A 14,960-nucleotide genomic window follows, 5' to 3' on the forward strand; every position below is an offset into this window, starting at 1 on the left:
TCTTCTTCAGCCCATGTTGAAAGAAGTGTGTGCCTCATGCCTGCAGCCTGTCTACTCCATGGAGCGTGTGGTCACTGACAAAGTCTGTCTGCACCGCTCATGTTTCTGCTGCCAGGTCTGCAGGAGGAAGCTGAGGTGAGTGGAGGACCCCAGTGCATTTATTTTTAAGGGACATCCAAGTAATTTCCATCACAATAGTCCAAGGGTAATTCCAACAGTGCAACCTTCAGGAAATGAGAAAAGGCAGACAGCTTCCCTGATCCACCTCTCCATTGCTAGAGTAGGAAGACTATTCACCTCAAGCTTGTAGACACCTGTGTATCAGGAGCCTGCATGGTGGTGCAACAGTGAGCTGAAAATACAAGAAGTATTTACAATTTGGGAATGCTGATATGGAATTTAATTGGAGGAATCTCTTGGGTGCCTCACATGTTCATGGAGTCAGGTAGGTTGGAAGGTACCTCTGGAAGTCACCACCCAGCCTCATGAGAGTCCAAGGAGGGCAGGTAGCTCAGGACCACATCCAGGAGAGGTATGAATGGCTCCAAGGATGGAGATTCAACAGCCTCTCAGTTGGGGTCCCTCTTTAAACATTTAACCACCAGTGAAAAGGTTTTTTCTTATATCTCATCACAATTCTCCATGTTACAACTTGTTCCCATTGCCTCTCATCCTGTCACTGTCCACATCCAAGAGCACTCCAGCCCTGTCTTCTCTATCCCATCCTGTAAAATAGACACACAGAGCAATGAGTTCCTCCCTCTTAACCTTCTCCTTGTAAGACCTAGCTAGCCCAGCTCTCAGCCTCGCTTCAAAATGACACACATTCCAGGCCCTCGACCACATTGGTGGCCCTTTGCTGGACTCCTTCCAGTGTGTCAATGGCTTTCTTGCACTGAGGAATCCAAAACTGGAAGAAGTACTCTACATGTGGTCCTACAAGTGCCAAATGCAGGGGAAGAGCCACTTCTCCTGACCAGCTGGCTGGGCTCTTGCTGATGCAGCCACAGACGTAGTTGGCTTCTCTGTCACAAGGGCACACTGCTGGCTTGTTTTCAGCTTGTCAGTCACCAAGACACCACAGTCCTTTTCTGTGAGGCTGCTTGTCATCCTCTTGGCCCCGCAGCTCTACAGACACAATCTCCCATTGTGCAGTTGTTGTATCATGGGAGCCCTGCGCAGTTTTACCCATATGGTCCATGTTGTGCATACAGGGGGAGTGATGGAGTGCTGGTGTGAAGCCTGGCCCATAAATGAGAAAGGGATTATACATAACCTGGACTACAGCTCCCAGAGGTATTGCAAGGAAATGTTTAATTTTTCATGTTTCAGGTTTTGAAAGAGAAATCAAACATAACCTCAGAAAACAGACGCTGCTTTTGAAAGGTTTCATTCTTCAAACACCTTCCCTTCCCCAACAGTTTCCACAGAAAAACAATTTTGCTGAAAACCTGTCCATCAGTGCTACTGTTAATCCTTCCCTCCCACACAGCCTCTAACAGCTATGCCAATGTGTGTTTTCCAGCTTGCAAAACTATGCTGCCCTCCACGGGGTGTTTTACTGCCAAGTCCACTACAAGCAGATGGCTGGAGCTAAAAGCAGAAGCGAGACAGAAAGGCTGGAGCACTGGCTGGAAGACCATCAGGTCCTGCCAGTGGCAATGGTAGGCAGAGGACCACAGCCCCAGGACTGGTATAACAGGACCAAAAAGGAGACAGAAACAAGAGAGAAACCCACATCATCCTTCAATGCACAGTGCAGGTTGGGGCCAGCTGAGCACAGGCAAGAGCTGAACGGCAGCTCTGTTCTTTTAGGGAACAGGCTAAGAACAGGCTGGCCACCTTCAGAAATAGCTTTGTTGGCTGTAGATGGAAAAGCTGGAAAGGGAGCATGGTCCAGGAAAAAGCCCACACTAAGCCTGCAAACCTTCCAGGCTGCAGGCAGCAGGGTGGGCAGGATGATGCTCAGGGGTCAGGAGGGAAAACCAGCAGTGGAGGCAGCAGTTGGGAAGGGAAGCTTCTTACCCGGTGTCACCTATACCAAGGACATAGAGCAAGCGTGTTCCTGGCCCAAGAACAGAGAACAGAGAGATGGTGAAAAGATTGGGGATGTGAACATACCCAAAGGGAAGCGAGGGGGCAAGGTGTCCCAGCAAGTGGCTGCAATCCAGCAGGGCAAAGCCCAGTTGAAGAGAGGACCTGCCTCTGCCTCCTCCCCTCTAATCCTGGAGCCCGTGAAATCCCTGCCTCGTGGCTCACTCGTCCACCACTCCACACGTCAAAGCACTAAACCCACCAACTGGATGTACCTGGGGGGCACAGGGGGCTGCATCCTCCCTGCTGCAGAGCTCCCAGTGAAGGAAAACAAGGTCCGTGGGTCTCTAAGCACACCCAACGAAGGAGGCACAACTCCTGCAATGACAGATGACAAGCCCGAATCGACCGTAGCCACCCCAGCTACTGCAGGAGACAAGCATCATCTTGGCGAGAGAATGAACAGCCCACAGCCTGTCTGTGTGTCAGGAGAGCCCGAAACCAGAAACACCACAAGTGTGGAGCTAAAATGTGGAGCTGAGGGTGTTGATCCCCCTGAATGTGAAGCTGAACACGAAGGCCCCTGTCTCTCTGGTGTGTCAGGGACTCCTTACGTAGCTTTTGGCTCCCTGGAGCCAGGAGGGCTGGGTGCATCACCTGAGACCCCTGAGATGGTGCATGAGAACTCAAAAGCAAACACCAAGGAGTTCCCTGGGAAACAAATACCAGTAACTTCAGGGGAAAATATGCAGCCATCCAGCATAAGTCATTTACCTGGGATTGAGAGCGAAGGGGAAGACTTTGAGAAGATGGAAGAAGTGAAACCAGTAAGTACTTCAGGGTTTCTGGAAGAACCCAGTCCTGAGCAAACATTTCAGGAAAACAAGGCAGAAAAGAGAAGAGTTTCTTCACCTGGTTTGCCAGAGATGACAGGTGACCATAGTGTGTCCTGCCTGCAAGAAGCAGAACATCAGGCCACATGTGGCCCACTGATAACTAACCCTCCTGCGGATATTTTGAGACATGATATAAAGTCACCTGGCAAGGACCTTCCAGTATCAGCAGACACATCTCCAAAAGAAACCTGTGCCACTTTGTCCTCACATGATGAAGTGAGCAACTCCAACTTGAAGGATCCCCCAGAAGTTCTTAGTGGAAATATCTCTAACATTTCTGAGCAATCACCCAAGACATTAGACCCTTCCAAACTGAGCATATCCTCGTGCAAATCTGGAGGTCATCCAGTGGGAGAAGAAAAAGTGGATCTGAAACTCCCAGGGGAAAGCACTGTGCATACATCAAGGCCTGATGCCCAGAGCAAAGAGACCAGAAGCAGTCAAGCCTGTAGAGAGATGCTGGGTAAAGGTTTCAGGAAAAAACCCTTCACTACACTTTTTGGTTCTGAAGACAAAGGTAGCACTCTCAAGAAGGAAACTACAACTCAAAGGAAAGCCACTAAGCCCCAGTCAGCCCTTGCCACTTTGTTTGGTTATTCCTCAGAGAAGAAGCAGAGTCAACAAGAAAATCCTGCAAGATCCTCAGAACAAACAAATGTTGAAGACAGGCAGGAAAAGCCCCAGGGCCTCCTCAGCTCCTCCAGCCAAGCAAAACAAAAGACCTCCAAGAACGATCAGCTGCCACAGCCAAGGAAGGCAGAGGTCACCCCTAGACATATCCAGGAGAGCTCTGGAAGCTGTTCAGATTCTACTGAGGGCACGGAGACTGATATCCTGTTGTTAAGTCCTCGTACAATCATTTCATGGGAGGATAAACATGAGAGAACTGAACTTGACAGTCATGACCAACTGGCTTTAAATAGTCAGGTTCAGCAGCAACAGGACAGCTTTCGGTCTTCTCTCATGCCAGTACAGAAAAATGAGAAAGAAGCTGCAGTAACCTTGGAAGGTGGAACAAACCTTCTACATCCTCCTCCAGAGCTTATGCCTGCAGCTGATAACAACAAAAAACTCATCAGGGAAGGAAACCATCATGATGCCCATCTACTAGAAATTCAGAACCTGTTAAGTTTAGATGTCCAGGACACAGTGATAGAGGATGGGATATTTTTTTCACCAGACAATTCAGAGAAGTTACCCAAGGAAGCTGAGCTTCAGTTAGACAACACGCATTTTCCAGAGGACGATAACTTGTTCTTTTCTGGAGAACAAGATTTTCCCATCAAGGCAAATAAAATCACAAATTCAGACTTGCAAAATTCAGAGGCAGAAACTGCACCTTGCTTTGATCCAAATCCTTCAAAATTGTGCCAGGAAATCCCAGCACTAGCGCTGTGGGACACCTCCGACCTCTCACTTCTTGCTGGACAGGACGAGATTATTACTAGAGATCTGGAAGGGATTCAGAGCTGTGCACCGCTGCAGCAGTTAGATCCACAGTACCGAGCTCCAAAGGCTGCAGAAGATATATTTGGGTTGGGTCTCAGTGCTGAAAGCTCACCAAACGAGCATCTCTCTACGCAGGAAGACAATTTTCATACAATGTACATGTTCACCAGCCATGCTCAGAACACTTTTGATCCTTTCAGTGTTGATTCAGCCAAAATGGACCAGGAGGTTCCTGAAAAAATGAGCAGGAGCAGAAAAACATCAGGATTTGAAGAAGCTTATGAAAGTCTCTCCTCTGCAGACCCGAATAGGTTAAATGATGACCTTTTAGAGCAAGAGTTCTTTATATAGTTGAAAAAAAAAATAAGTCAAAAGAGGCACCCGCTCCTACAGCACAAGTTAGCTGATATGGGATGAACATTGATTCATGAAATCACCCATTCCATTGGCACACAAAAAAAATTCGTTTTTGCACAGGCTGATTTATTAATGGCTTAAGGAGCTAAATTTAAGATCTCTATCCTAGTAATAGTGGATCAGTGCTCAGTTCCCAAAAAAAGAACATTGGAAGAACTGGCTTCACTGTGAGGCACCTCCAAGGAGAGACCGACCAGCACCCAGTTCTCTGCCCCCAGAGGGGATCTTCTGCATGATCTAATGCCAACGTCCCTCAGAAGATGTCTGCATGGCCACTGTCTGCAAGGCAGAAGGGAGAGAGACCTCTGAAGAGATCCAACCAGCAAGCAGCCATGAGCAACCAGTTAATCAAGAGCTAGAAATTCCAATGAGATGAGAATGCCATTATCAGGGAGGAGCCAAACCCTTGGCCACAAGTGCACAAGTAAAATGCAATGGGCAAAGCTGAGAGAGGGCTGGGTGAAGATTTGTCTCCAGATTGGGTTTCAGTGTCTGCAATATTAGCATTTCAATGTAAACCAGCTGCGTAAGTCCAGATCAGAGTCGATGGAGAATTAGGAAGTACAGTGAGTGCAGTCTGGGGAGTGATTCACCCCAAAAGAGACAACTGCACTCAAAAAGCTAACAGCTCTCTGGACTCTATTAACTGTGTCAATCCTTCTCCACTAACTACAGTCCAACCTTAGGTATCTATTTCACATATAGACAACTGCGTTTAGTCATCCAGAAATGAATCCAACCGAAAACTTCATACACCTTTTCACCATATGGCTTGCCTACACTTAATAATAATGATATCTCACTACCCTCATTCTATTTTTCCTTCAGGAGACTGCAAAATTGCTTCACATAGGAGGTCACCATCATTAGCCTCATTATACAATGATAAACAAAGATAGGTGAAATGACCTTACCAAGGTCACCTGGTCAGAAGGGCAGTGGAGGAAAGGAAACCCAGATCTCCTAACGTCTCGGGACATGGAGACATTGGTATATCTGCTCTCCCTGTGCGGTCGCACTCTGACCCTCCCTGACTGCCCTTTGCTGCCATAACATAAATGTTATAGGAGTTAACAATTATATTAATGATAAACAAGCTTACCAGAAACCTCAGAGGCCCAAACGCAGAACACGTGTATCATGGAACTTATCACTTCACCTGTTTTAATCAGCTGTTTGTAAAAAAAAAAAATAAAAGATGAAGCTGTTAAAATAATTAATTTTTTAAATAAAATTAAAAAAAAAAACCTCCCTGCCTCACCAATGCTGAAATAACCTTGGCTCTGTCAGATCTGCTGGAGGAATAAAGCTGCTTAATGACTGCATCTGCTGCAAAGCAGTGTATCAGTGCTCTGTGCAGGGAGACTGTTCAATCAACAGGAATAGGGGAAAAGAGATGTCCTTGAAAAGTTACACCACTCACTAGATGCTGAAGTCAGTCTCATCTTGGGGTGGTTCCAGAGACTTGGGACAGAGGTGCATCCATCTCACAGCCTTGTCTGAAACCTGGTCAAGCTGTGTTTAGAGATGGAGAAATGAGACCTAAAAGCTTGCAGGGATTAAGCACCTATCACTGAAGCCAGTGGGAAGGGGGTGACCAGGTACCTGTGCTAAAGATGCTCTGATTGACACCCCAGACCAAGTTGTCACTAGCACATGACACCCATAAACCTGGTCTCTCACTGCCAGCACTAAGAGGAAGAGGGAAAATGCAGAAGCACCACCGCTGGTGGGTATAAATCCCTTCTGGTCACAATTCACCCCAGCATATAGATGCCCAAATGGGTCTCCAACCACAGTCACTCATCAATACCTTACTGTCCACACCAGCCTTCTTCCCCAGGCAATGGTTTCTTTTTCTGAACTACTCCCTTGGATGCTTCCTCTGCTTTGCGCCAGTCCTTGACATTTGTACATAGATCTACAAGCTTTCCAGTTGTCCATCCCAGATCTTCCCTGAGATCTGTTGACTTCTCGTACCCTCTGATAGAGGCTTTTCAATTTTCAAGAGACTTTGCAAGTGTTAACAATCCACCTGGGCAAAGCTGTCGGCCAGAGAGAAATAAGCACAGAAACTGCAGCAGTGGAGCTCCAGGGAACAGAGGTTTGTAGGGCTGACCCTGGGAGTTCTCCACCATGCAGGACTCACCCATTTAGCCCCAGATGATGAAGACAGCCATAAGAACGAAGTCTTTCTATGAGAAATGTTATCTTAGGGTGACAGAGTTTACAACAGGGGACTGAAGCTTTCCCATGGCTTCAGGAGAACCTCTCTGGTGACATTACGAGGAACAGACTCAAGAAGTCACATCTGCATTGGCGCATGAGACCTCAGTCGTGTCTGAGTCACCCCCAAGGACTTTTTATAGTCGAAATCTGACCTCTTTGCCACAGAAGATGTTAGTGGCTGAGAAGCAGGAGGGAAGACCGTGAGTCACACACAACAGGGTAAGCTTGAAGACTTCAGCCTGTTACATGTTGACGGAAAAGGCACCTACTCCCTGTTCAGCAGGACAGGGTCAAAATGCCTCTGCCACAGCAGATCTCCTTGGCCAAGTCATCCCATGACAAGGCCAGAGATGCATTTAGGATAAAAAGGGACTTCTGGAGGTTTCTTAGCTCAACCTCCTGTTCAAGGCATGTGTCTGAATAATAGCAAGTCCTCTCATCCAAGGATGTGGATCCAGAGCCCAGTGAAGTGTTTGTCTGTGTGGCGTGTGCATGTGGTACTTGGTGCAAATTTGCACAACTCTTAAGTAACATGTTCTCCTCTCTTCCTTTACTCCTAATAGCATTAACTAGTATGACCTCTCTTTCCCACCTCACCTTAGAAGGTGATGTTTTAAGATCCTATCTTCTAGCCCTATTCTCACTTCCATGAGCATGCCAGTGCCATAGCCACGCATGAAACACCAACCCAGACATATGGGATCCTTCAGTAACTTTGCTGGAGGCTCAGATGTAACGTCTGGGTTGAGAGTGAAGGACAAGGAGTTTGAGAAGTGAACAGGTCAGTGTCTAGTGACCTGTCCTTGTCCCTCTGGTGAAAGAAAACAGGAGACCTTAGCCAAAGGTCACACCGAATTTCATACATGAGGGCAATCCAGCTTTCCAACTTCCAGGAATAAAGATACAAACCACTTGGGGTTGTGACATCAGAACCTCAGGCAAAGCCAAGCTGGTGTCGTTTCTCATCCCCAAAGCCTGTGTGCTCTGTATGTATGTGTGCATAACATGCTATGGTTTTCTTAAGGTTACTCTCTAAGCCAAATCTATTTTAGGATTCTCCCCAAGACAGTGTAGTTTAAATCTAGTTTTATGACTAACCAGGGTTTCTACATGGGGCAAGTGAAAACCGACAGCTTAGGACACAGCTGTCAAGACAAAGTCTACTTGACTACCAGCCGTATTTCATGGTCCAGAGGAGAAGTGTTTTTCTGCTTCTCTTTTATATAGCCTCTGGGATGGCCTATATATCCATTAAGCCATTAACGGGAGCAGCAGATTTGCTCTGTTTTCTTCACCACACTTAGGAAAATTAGCCCTCATTTGCAGAGTCACATCTTCATGTCTCGGATGAAAACCTTGTGCTGCAAAACGGTTGCCTTCAGGAGGCCTGGGGAAACACTCCAGGCTGGGACAAGAGAAGCTTGTCCCCAAGAGTGGCACCTTTGTTCTGGCCCCAAGAGCAGGGAGGGAATGGCTGGTGACAAAGGACACCCTGGAGGACTGCAGTATCTCAATGCACTGGACAAATGTGCCGATACAAGTGCTAATTTTATCACACATGATTAGGGGTTTAGTGCTCACATAGTTTAAACATTAATATTTGCTTATTTAAGCAATGTCCCCTAGTGCAGCCCAGCCACTGAAATAGACACCATGGCTGAGTTTGGAGATTTTATAAGTGCTGTGGGGAAGTTTGGACTATATCAGAAATTGCTGGTCCTGTTCGTCTCCCTCCCACTACTTCTTAGTCCTTTCCAAATGACTGGCCAAGTGTTCATGGTTGTGGATGTGCCGCACCACTGCAACACCAGCTGGATCCGTGCCGTCGGCCCCAACCTGACCGAGGAAGAGCAGCTGAACCTCACCCTGCCCCGGGATGCGGAGGGGTCCTACGAGCAGTGCTCCATGTACTCACCGGTGGACTGGGACCTCGACTCCATCGTGGCCTACGGCCTGAACGCCACAGAGAAATGCAGCAGTGGCTGGGTGTACCCCTCAGCGCAACCGCCGTCTCTGCTGACCGAGGTCTGTAACTGCCTTTTGATGCGCCGGGGATGTGGAAGGGAAGGGATGGGCATGCCCTGTACTGTATTTTGGTCAGACAATGCCAGCTGTGGCACAGTCAGGCTGGGATTTACACCAGGCAATGGGGGACCTTGGCTCCATCACACAGATCACCGCTGTAATCCTTGGGAGTATGTTGCAGGAAGACTATGATGTAGATGCCCATGGGGGCCACAGGCAGAAACAGTGGGGCTGTGAGTCCAGCACATTCTCTGTCCATCTCTCCCCTTTCCAGTATCCCCTTGAACCCATGATGTATCTTGCCTGGAGGGACCTTTTGGTTCTCACTGCCACAGTTTCCCTTTAGTCTTCAGCCTGGTTCTCCTCACATCACCTTCTAGGTGGAAGACATTTCCTTCGAAGGGCTTGTCATTGATATTTCTGTGGCCTCCAGGGACCTTCAGGGCTGCAACAAGACATCCCATGGGCCATGCAGTTGAGCAAAGGCTCTGTCTATCAGCATCCCCAACTTCTCCCTCCCTGGACTGCTGTTCCTCTCTCACCTTCCCTCATTTCTCTCTTCTTCCTCCCTCCTCCCCTCCCTCCTTTCCTCACTCCCAGCTCCAGCACTTTCTTAAGAGTACCTTCCTCTGAGCTGAAACCAGAGGAAAGAGTTGAGCCTCTGGCATTTGCGAAGGCTCCTTGGGGTCCCTAGAGCACTGTGTCCATTTCACAGCCAGCTTCTCTAAAGGGTCCTCAGCAGCTGCTGCATCCCTTCCCACTCCTATGCCAGTCCTCCTTTATCAGAGAAAACACTGCTCTCCCACCTTCCTTCTCCTTCTACCCTGTCCTGCCTTTGCAGCCGGAGAAGCAAGCTGCTAGGACTCTTATCCCGAGGTCCCACTTTAAGTAAAACTTGCCAACCAGGAGGGTCCCTTGGGGATGCCTGGGCAGGAGGGGTGTCCTGCAGGTCCCAGCACTTGGGAGATGTGTATCATGATGAAGAGACAGGCTGAGCACCTTGTACTCCTGGTCCACCTCTGACTTGTGTGCTATGTTACACTACAGAGGCTCATGTCCTTGGGGTTGAGTTCTCTGCTCCCAAGGGCTGGAGCAAGAGCTCAAGCTCCAAACTCCTGGGTCCACCATGTACCGGAAGGGCTGCTCACATTCATAAAGCAGCTGGGGCCTGTCGAGAACAAAAGCATCTGTGTTTCCTTCCTCCAGTTTGACCTGGTGTGCGACAGGAAGGACCTAAATGACATCTCCCAGTCCGTCTACATGATGGGACTTCTCCTAGGAGCCATGATCTTTGGGCCACTAAGTGACAGGTGAGGAAACACAGCCATCTTCCCGGAGTTATTGCCCGGGAAGCACCCAGGGACAGCCCAGCTGAGAGTTCAGGATGTCTATGCACTGAGTATGAAATACTCCCTCTGCAAGGCTCGATCCCCTTGCTTGAGCAACGGTATCTGGGGCCACCTGACACGTCTGTAGATGTCTGAGAAGAGAGGGAGGCAGACACAGCCTTATTAGGGGTAGAGGGGGTGCTTCAGGAATAACAGGTCCAACCCCAACTGGTGTCTCAGCTACCCAAGGGTGTCTCCAGGAATCCCAGAAACTTACATTTGGTTACAGAGTTGGACCCACCTTCACCTGTGTTAACCAGATGATGTGCACCTGCTTCCCGTGGCTGTGCTAAGCTCAAGGTGACATGAACCAAAGTCCTCAGCTCCCTAGAGGACATGGCCACATAGGGGACATGGAAGGGAGAAGGGCACAGCGTGTGTACATATCGTCTCACAGGGGAACCAACACTACAGTCTGTTTCAGTCTGATCCTCACTGCTCTGGAGAGAGGGGACATGGGGGCCCTTCAAGGGCTGGTTCCTTTAGCAGTATCTCCTTTTGCCTTTGCTAGCACTGCAACTGCTCAAAAGCAGAGATACTGTTTTTCCTGTTGGTTTCTTCCTGGGGCATATGGACGAGCTTTGTTCACATGGGTGTCAAATCTCCTCTGGTGTGAATGGTTCCCAAATCACTGTGTATTCCACCTGGGCTCTTCCCCATGTCCATGAGGTCTCTCCAGATACCAACTATGTCTTCCCTCTTCCTCCACAGGATAGGCCGTCGGCCAATATTTCTGATCTCCCTCCTCCTCCAAGGCTTGTTTGGTGTAGGAATTGCCTTTGTGCCCAATTTCTATGTGTACATGGCCTTCAGGTGTGTTGCGGGGGCTTCAGTGTCAGGAATTCTGATTACTGACTTGGCCCTGGGTGAGTAGGATGCCCTTACTCTGAGGTGGACAGATATGGCCTCACAATATGCAATAACAAAAGATAGTCCTGAATGTTCAGAAAAGGGTGACCCTGGACCTTTGTTCTTCTTCTCAGCTACGGAATGGGTTGGTGTCTCCTACCGGCCAAAGGCAGTGCTGATTTCTCACTGCTTTCTTGCCATCGGACAGATGATTTTGGCTGGCTTGAGTTACAGTATTCGCAACTGGAGGATGCTGGAAATTGCAGGATCTGCTCCTATATTTGCCTTTTTCTTCTACATCTGGTAAGCAGCAGGGTAGAGCTCCTTGCAGACATGTCAGCAGTGGATGTGAATGGTGGCAATGAGAAGGCAGCAGCTCAGGAGTAGGCTGGGTCTTTCCTGTAAGAGTGCAGATGCTGGAGGGACCTCTGCAGAGCTCAGCACATCTCCCTGGGGCTCTGGACACCTAAGAGAAGCAGCTGCTTTGCTTCAGGTCTTCAGATGCAGTGCTTGAACCTAAATGTAGGGTATTTTGACCCCCTCCATCACATGTGATGCCCATTGCTTGCTTGATGTGGTCACAGGGAGATGGGCTGTGGGGAAACTCCTCAGGTCACAGCAACATCTCCTGCTTTCATCTCCTTGGCAGGGTGATACCAGAATCAGCTCGGTGGCTGGTGACAAAAGGCAGAATAGAAGAAGCTAAGAAGGTCCTTCAGAAGGCAGCGTCCGTCAACAAGCGCACCATCCCACCAGAACTCCTTGAGCAGGTACCTGTAAAGGCATGCAGAACTGCTTGGTGTCTTCCAAGACTTTCCTCTGTGCTTGGGCTTGGAGCAACTACTGGAGTTGAGATCATCTGTTCAACCTCTTTCCATGCCCACTGGGGATGGTTTGGGGATGGACTGTGGGTGACTTCAGCTTCAGCTGCATTGTGCCAGAGACAAGGTCAGGGAAGAGGCAGAGCTTCTGCTGAGGCTCAACTTGGAGCTTTCTGGAGTTCACCTTGGGATATGGAAAAGACTCAAATGCTTCCCTGGCTTTTCCTCGGTGAGCATCTCAGCAGTGTTGAGGATGAGCGCAAGGTCTGTGTTTAGTTTGTGGGTTTCCGTGCATAAATGCCTGAAGGGGAGTTACCTCCTTGCCCACTTCAAAGTCCCTACACTGGGGAAATGTCCAGCCCAAGGAACCTCTTAATCACCAAACTAGTGTGTTGGGCAAACAGAGAAGATGTGGGAGCCCAGCCCCACTGGGCTGCCTTCCCTTCCAGAGCAGTTTGGGGTCACAAGCCTGTTCCGCTGAGGCTTTCCTTTGACTGCAGATGGAAAGGGAGATAGCCATGGGTTTCCTTTGCCTGGTTTGACTCTGGCTTTCTGCCTTTCGAAGCTGAAGCCTGAGACGCAGACCAAGTCTGGAGGCACTCTGGATCTCTTTCGGAAGAAGCACCTCCGGAAGGTGACATTAATCATGTCGTGTGCCTGGTAAGACACCCCCTGGTTCCCTCTTTCCAAAATTCTAGGTGAAGGGAAGAAGAGATTGAGGGTTGACAAGAACTATTAATTCACTTCATGTTATTTTTGGGATCATGTATATGTATATGTATATGTGTTCCTCTGCTATCTTTCTGTCTCCCCATACTGGACCAGATCTACCTTGTCCGGGCTTGGGCTAGAGCTGATTATGCAAGATGTTGAGAGGTTTGTGAGAAAGGCTGGGGTAATTCCAGATTTTGACCTTGGAATAGGTTTGTGCCCTCCTAGAAGTTCTGGGTGCAGTCTAATAGTTGCTGACCTTATGGGGATCCATACTGCTTTATCTCATATCCCACAGAACTGTCACAGGTGGTGACTAGAAGCAAAACAGAGATTGCTGGGGGTTTAAATAAGTTGTGTGTGGTCCAACCACCCTAATTTTTGAGGATAAACCAGTGGAAAATCCATCTGGTTATATGTTCTATTGCACTTTACTTGAATTTCAGGTTTGCAGACAGCCTTGTCTACTATGGGCTGAGCCTTAACGTGACAGGTTTTGGTCTGGATGTCTACCTGACTCAGCTTGCTTTTGGAGCGGTGGAGTTACCAGCTCGACTTTGCTGCATTTTCCTGCTGCAATGGTTTGGGAGGAAGAAAACCCAGGCCGTTCTCCTGCTACTGTCTGGCCTGATGTGTCTTGTCATCACTGGCATCCCTGAAGGTGAACAGCCTCTTCCCAACCCAAGAGCACAACCAGGTGGAGCCCCATCCAGCTCCACCCTGGTTCAGACCCCATCTTCCCGGCCCAGTGGCTGCAGACCCACATTTACTTTCAGGGGCTGAGATGCCTCGAGTGCTGCAGCCCAAGGCACTGCACTGGCAACGTGCTTGCTTCCTCTCTGTATGACTTTCTTCTCCTTCAGAGCTGTGCCTGGTCTTTGCACAGCTCCTAGACCTTGGTTGGTAGTGTCCATTACACACCAGCACCCACTAGACACCACCACCTCCTCTCAGAAAGACGTAGCAGAAGAGACCTTTTAGAAGCCACCTTGTCTCCCTTCTTTAGATGAACAGGAAAAGCAAATGCTCCCCTCCCCTCATCTGTTTCTACCTCCACATTGCTGCAGTCCATACCCTCACCCCTGCTGCTGTGCCAGTGCTGTGAGTAAGGCTGAAGGAAAGAGAGAGGCTGCACGATACCTTCAAGCTTGTGGGATGTGATATTTCCAACCAAGCACGCCCTAAAGACCTGCAGTGGCTCAGAGACTCACTTTAGTTGCAGATTTAGGAAATGCCCAAGGCCTCAAGAGAAATCTAGGTTCTCTTTGCCAATTATCCAGAAGGTATTTGCCAGGAAAGGGTGTGTTGGGAATAAATTCCAATGGAAATCCAATTGGAAAACCTGTTTGAAAGGGCTGTTCTCGGAACGCCACTGCAGAGACCTTTGGTCCCAACTGAACCTTCTCCATGAAGGTCACAGTGGTGATCTTTTCTCCTCCCCTCAGACCAGCCTGTGGTGATCACCGTCTTGGCCACCATCGGCAAATTTACGTCCACAGCCTCCTTCTCCACCTCCTACGTCTACGCCGCAGAGCTCTTCCCCACCGTTGTCAGGTGAGGTCTCCCCACACATCGGGGCTTCCCTCCACCATGGCTGGTGGCAGTGGTGGGGCAAGAGTCCAGTTGTCCCCATGGCTGCATTCAGTCCCATGGTGGCCCAGAGGATGCCGAGCCCTGCCCACACCTCCCATTGTCCCTCACTCCCACAGGCAGACCGGCGTGGGGCTGTGCTCGACGTTGGCCCGGATGGCAGGGATCATGGCCCCACTGATCCACCTCCTGAGCCAGTACCACCGGGCCATCCCCATGGCCATCTTTGGGAGTGCCCCCGTGGTGGGAGGGCTGCTCTGCTTCCTGCTGCCCGAGACCCGTGGTGCAGACCTGGCGGACAACACGAGGACAGCCGCTCCCGAGCTGAGGTGGGTACCTGCAGCTCTGAATTTAAGGCAAAAAAAAATCCAAAGGTACAAATTTAAGGCAGTGAAAAATATGACAGAAACCAGGATGGAAACAGTATTATCTCTCCCTCTTTCCTTCATGTATTCAGCAGCAGGACACTGGAAATTTTGTCCAAGGGAAACACCACAGAGGATGGAGTAGACTCAGAGAAGGACATGCACAGATGCTTGGAGAGCAAGTGA

General features: G+C 49.2%; 1 protein-coding gene across 1 annotated transcript; it reads left to right on the forward strand.

Moving 5' to 3' along the window:
* The first annotated feature begins 8,672 nt into the window (after positions 1–8,672).
* LOC141471220 (solute carrier family 22 member 13-like) lies at positions 8,673–14,960 on the forward strand. The gene is made up of 10 exons (XM_074157640.1): positions 8,673–9,050; positions 10,257–10,360; positions 11,150–11,304; positions 11,422–11,590; positions 11,937–12,057; positions 12,674–12,768; positions 13,266–13,480; positions 14,265–14,373; positions 14,529–14,738; positions 14,870–14,960. The coding sequence occupies exons 1-10, from the start codon at positions 8,679–8,681 to the stop codon at positions 14,958–14,960; spliced, it is 1,641 nt and encodes a 546-aa protein (XP_074013741.1). The 5' UTR covers positions 8,673–8,678.

The sequence above is a fragment of the Numenius arquata genome, chromosome 12 (assembly GCF_964106895.1).
Source record: "Numenius arquata chromosome 12, bNumArq3.hap1.1, whole genome shotgun sequence".
NCBI lineage: Eukaryota > Metazoa > Chordata > Aves > Charadriiformes > Scolopacidae > Numenius > Numenius arquata.

What these genes read in the sequence shown, in the direction of transcription:
- LOC141471220 (XM_074157640.1), top strand. Translation starts at nt 8,679, where the DNA reads ATGGCTGAGTTTGGAGATTTTATAAGTGCTGTGGGGAAGTTTGGACTA. An exon ending in TTTGGGCCACTAAGTGACAG is followed by an intron (nt 10,361 to 11,149) that starts GTGAGGAAACAC and finishes CTTCCTCCACAG; the next exon opens with GATAGGCCGTCGGCCAATAT. An exon ending in TTAATCATGTCGTGTGCCTG is followed by an intron (nt 12,769 to 13,265) that starts GTAAGACACCCC and finishes CTTGAATTTCAG; the next exon opens with GTTTGCAGACAGCCTTGTCT.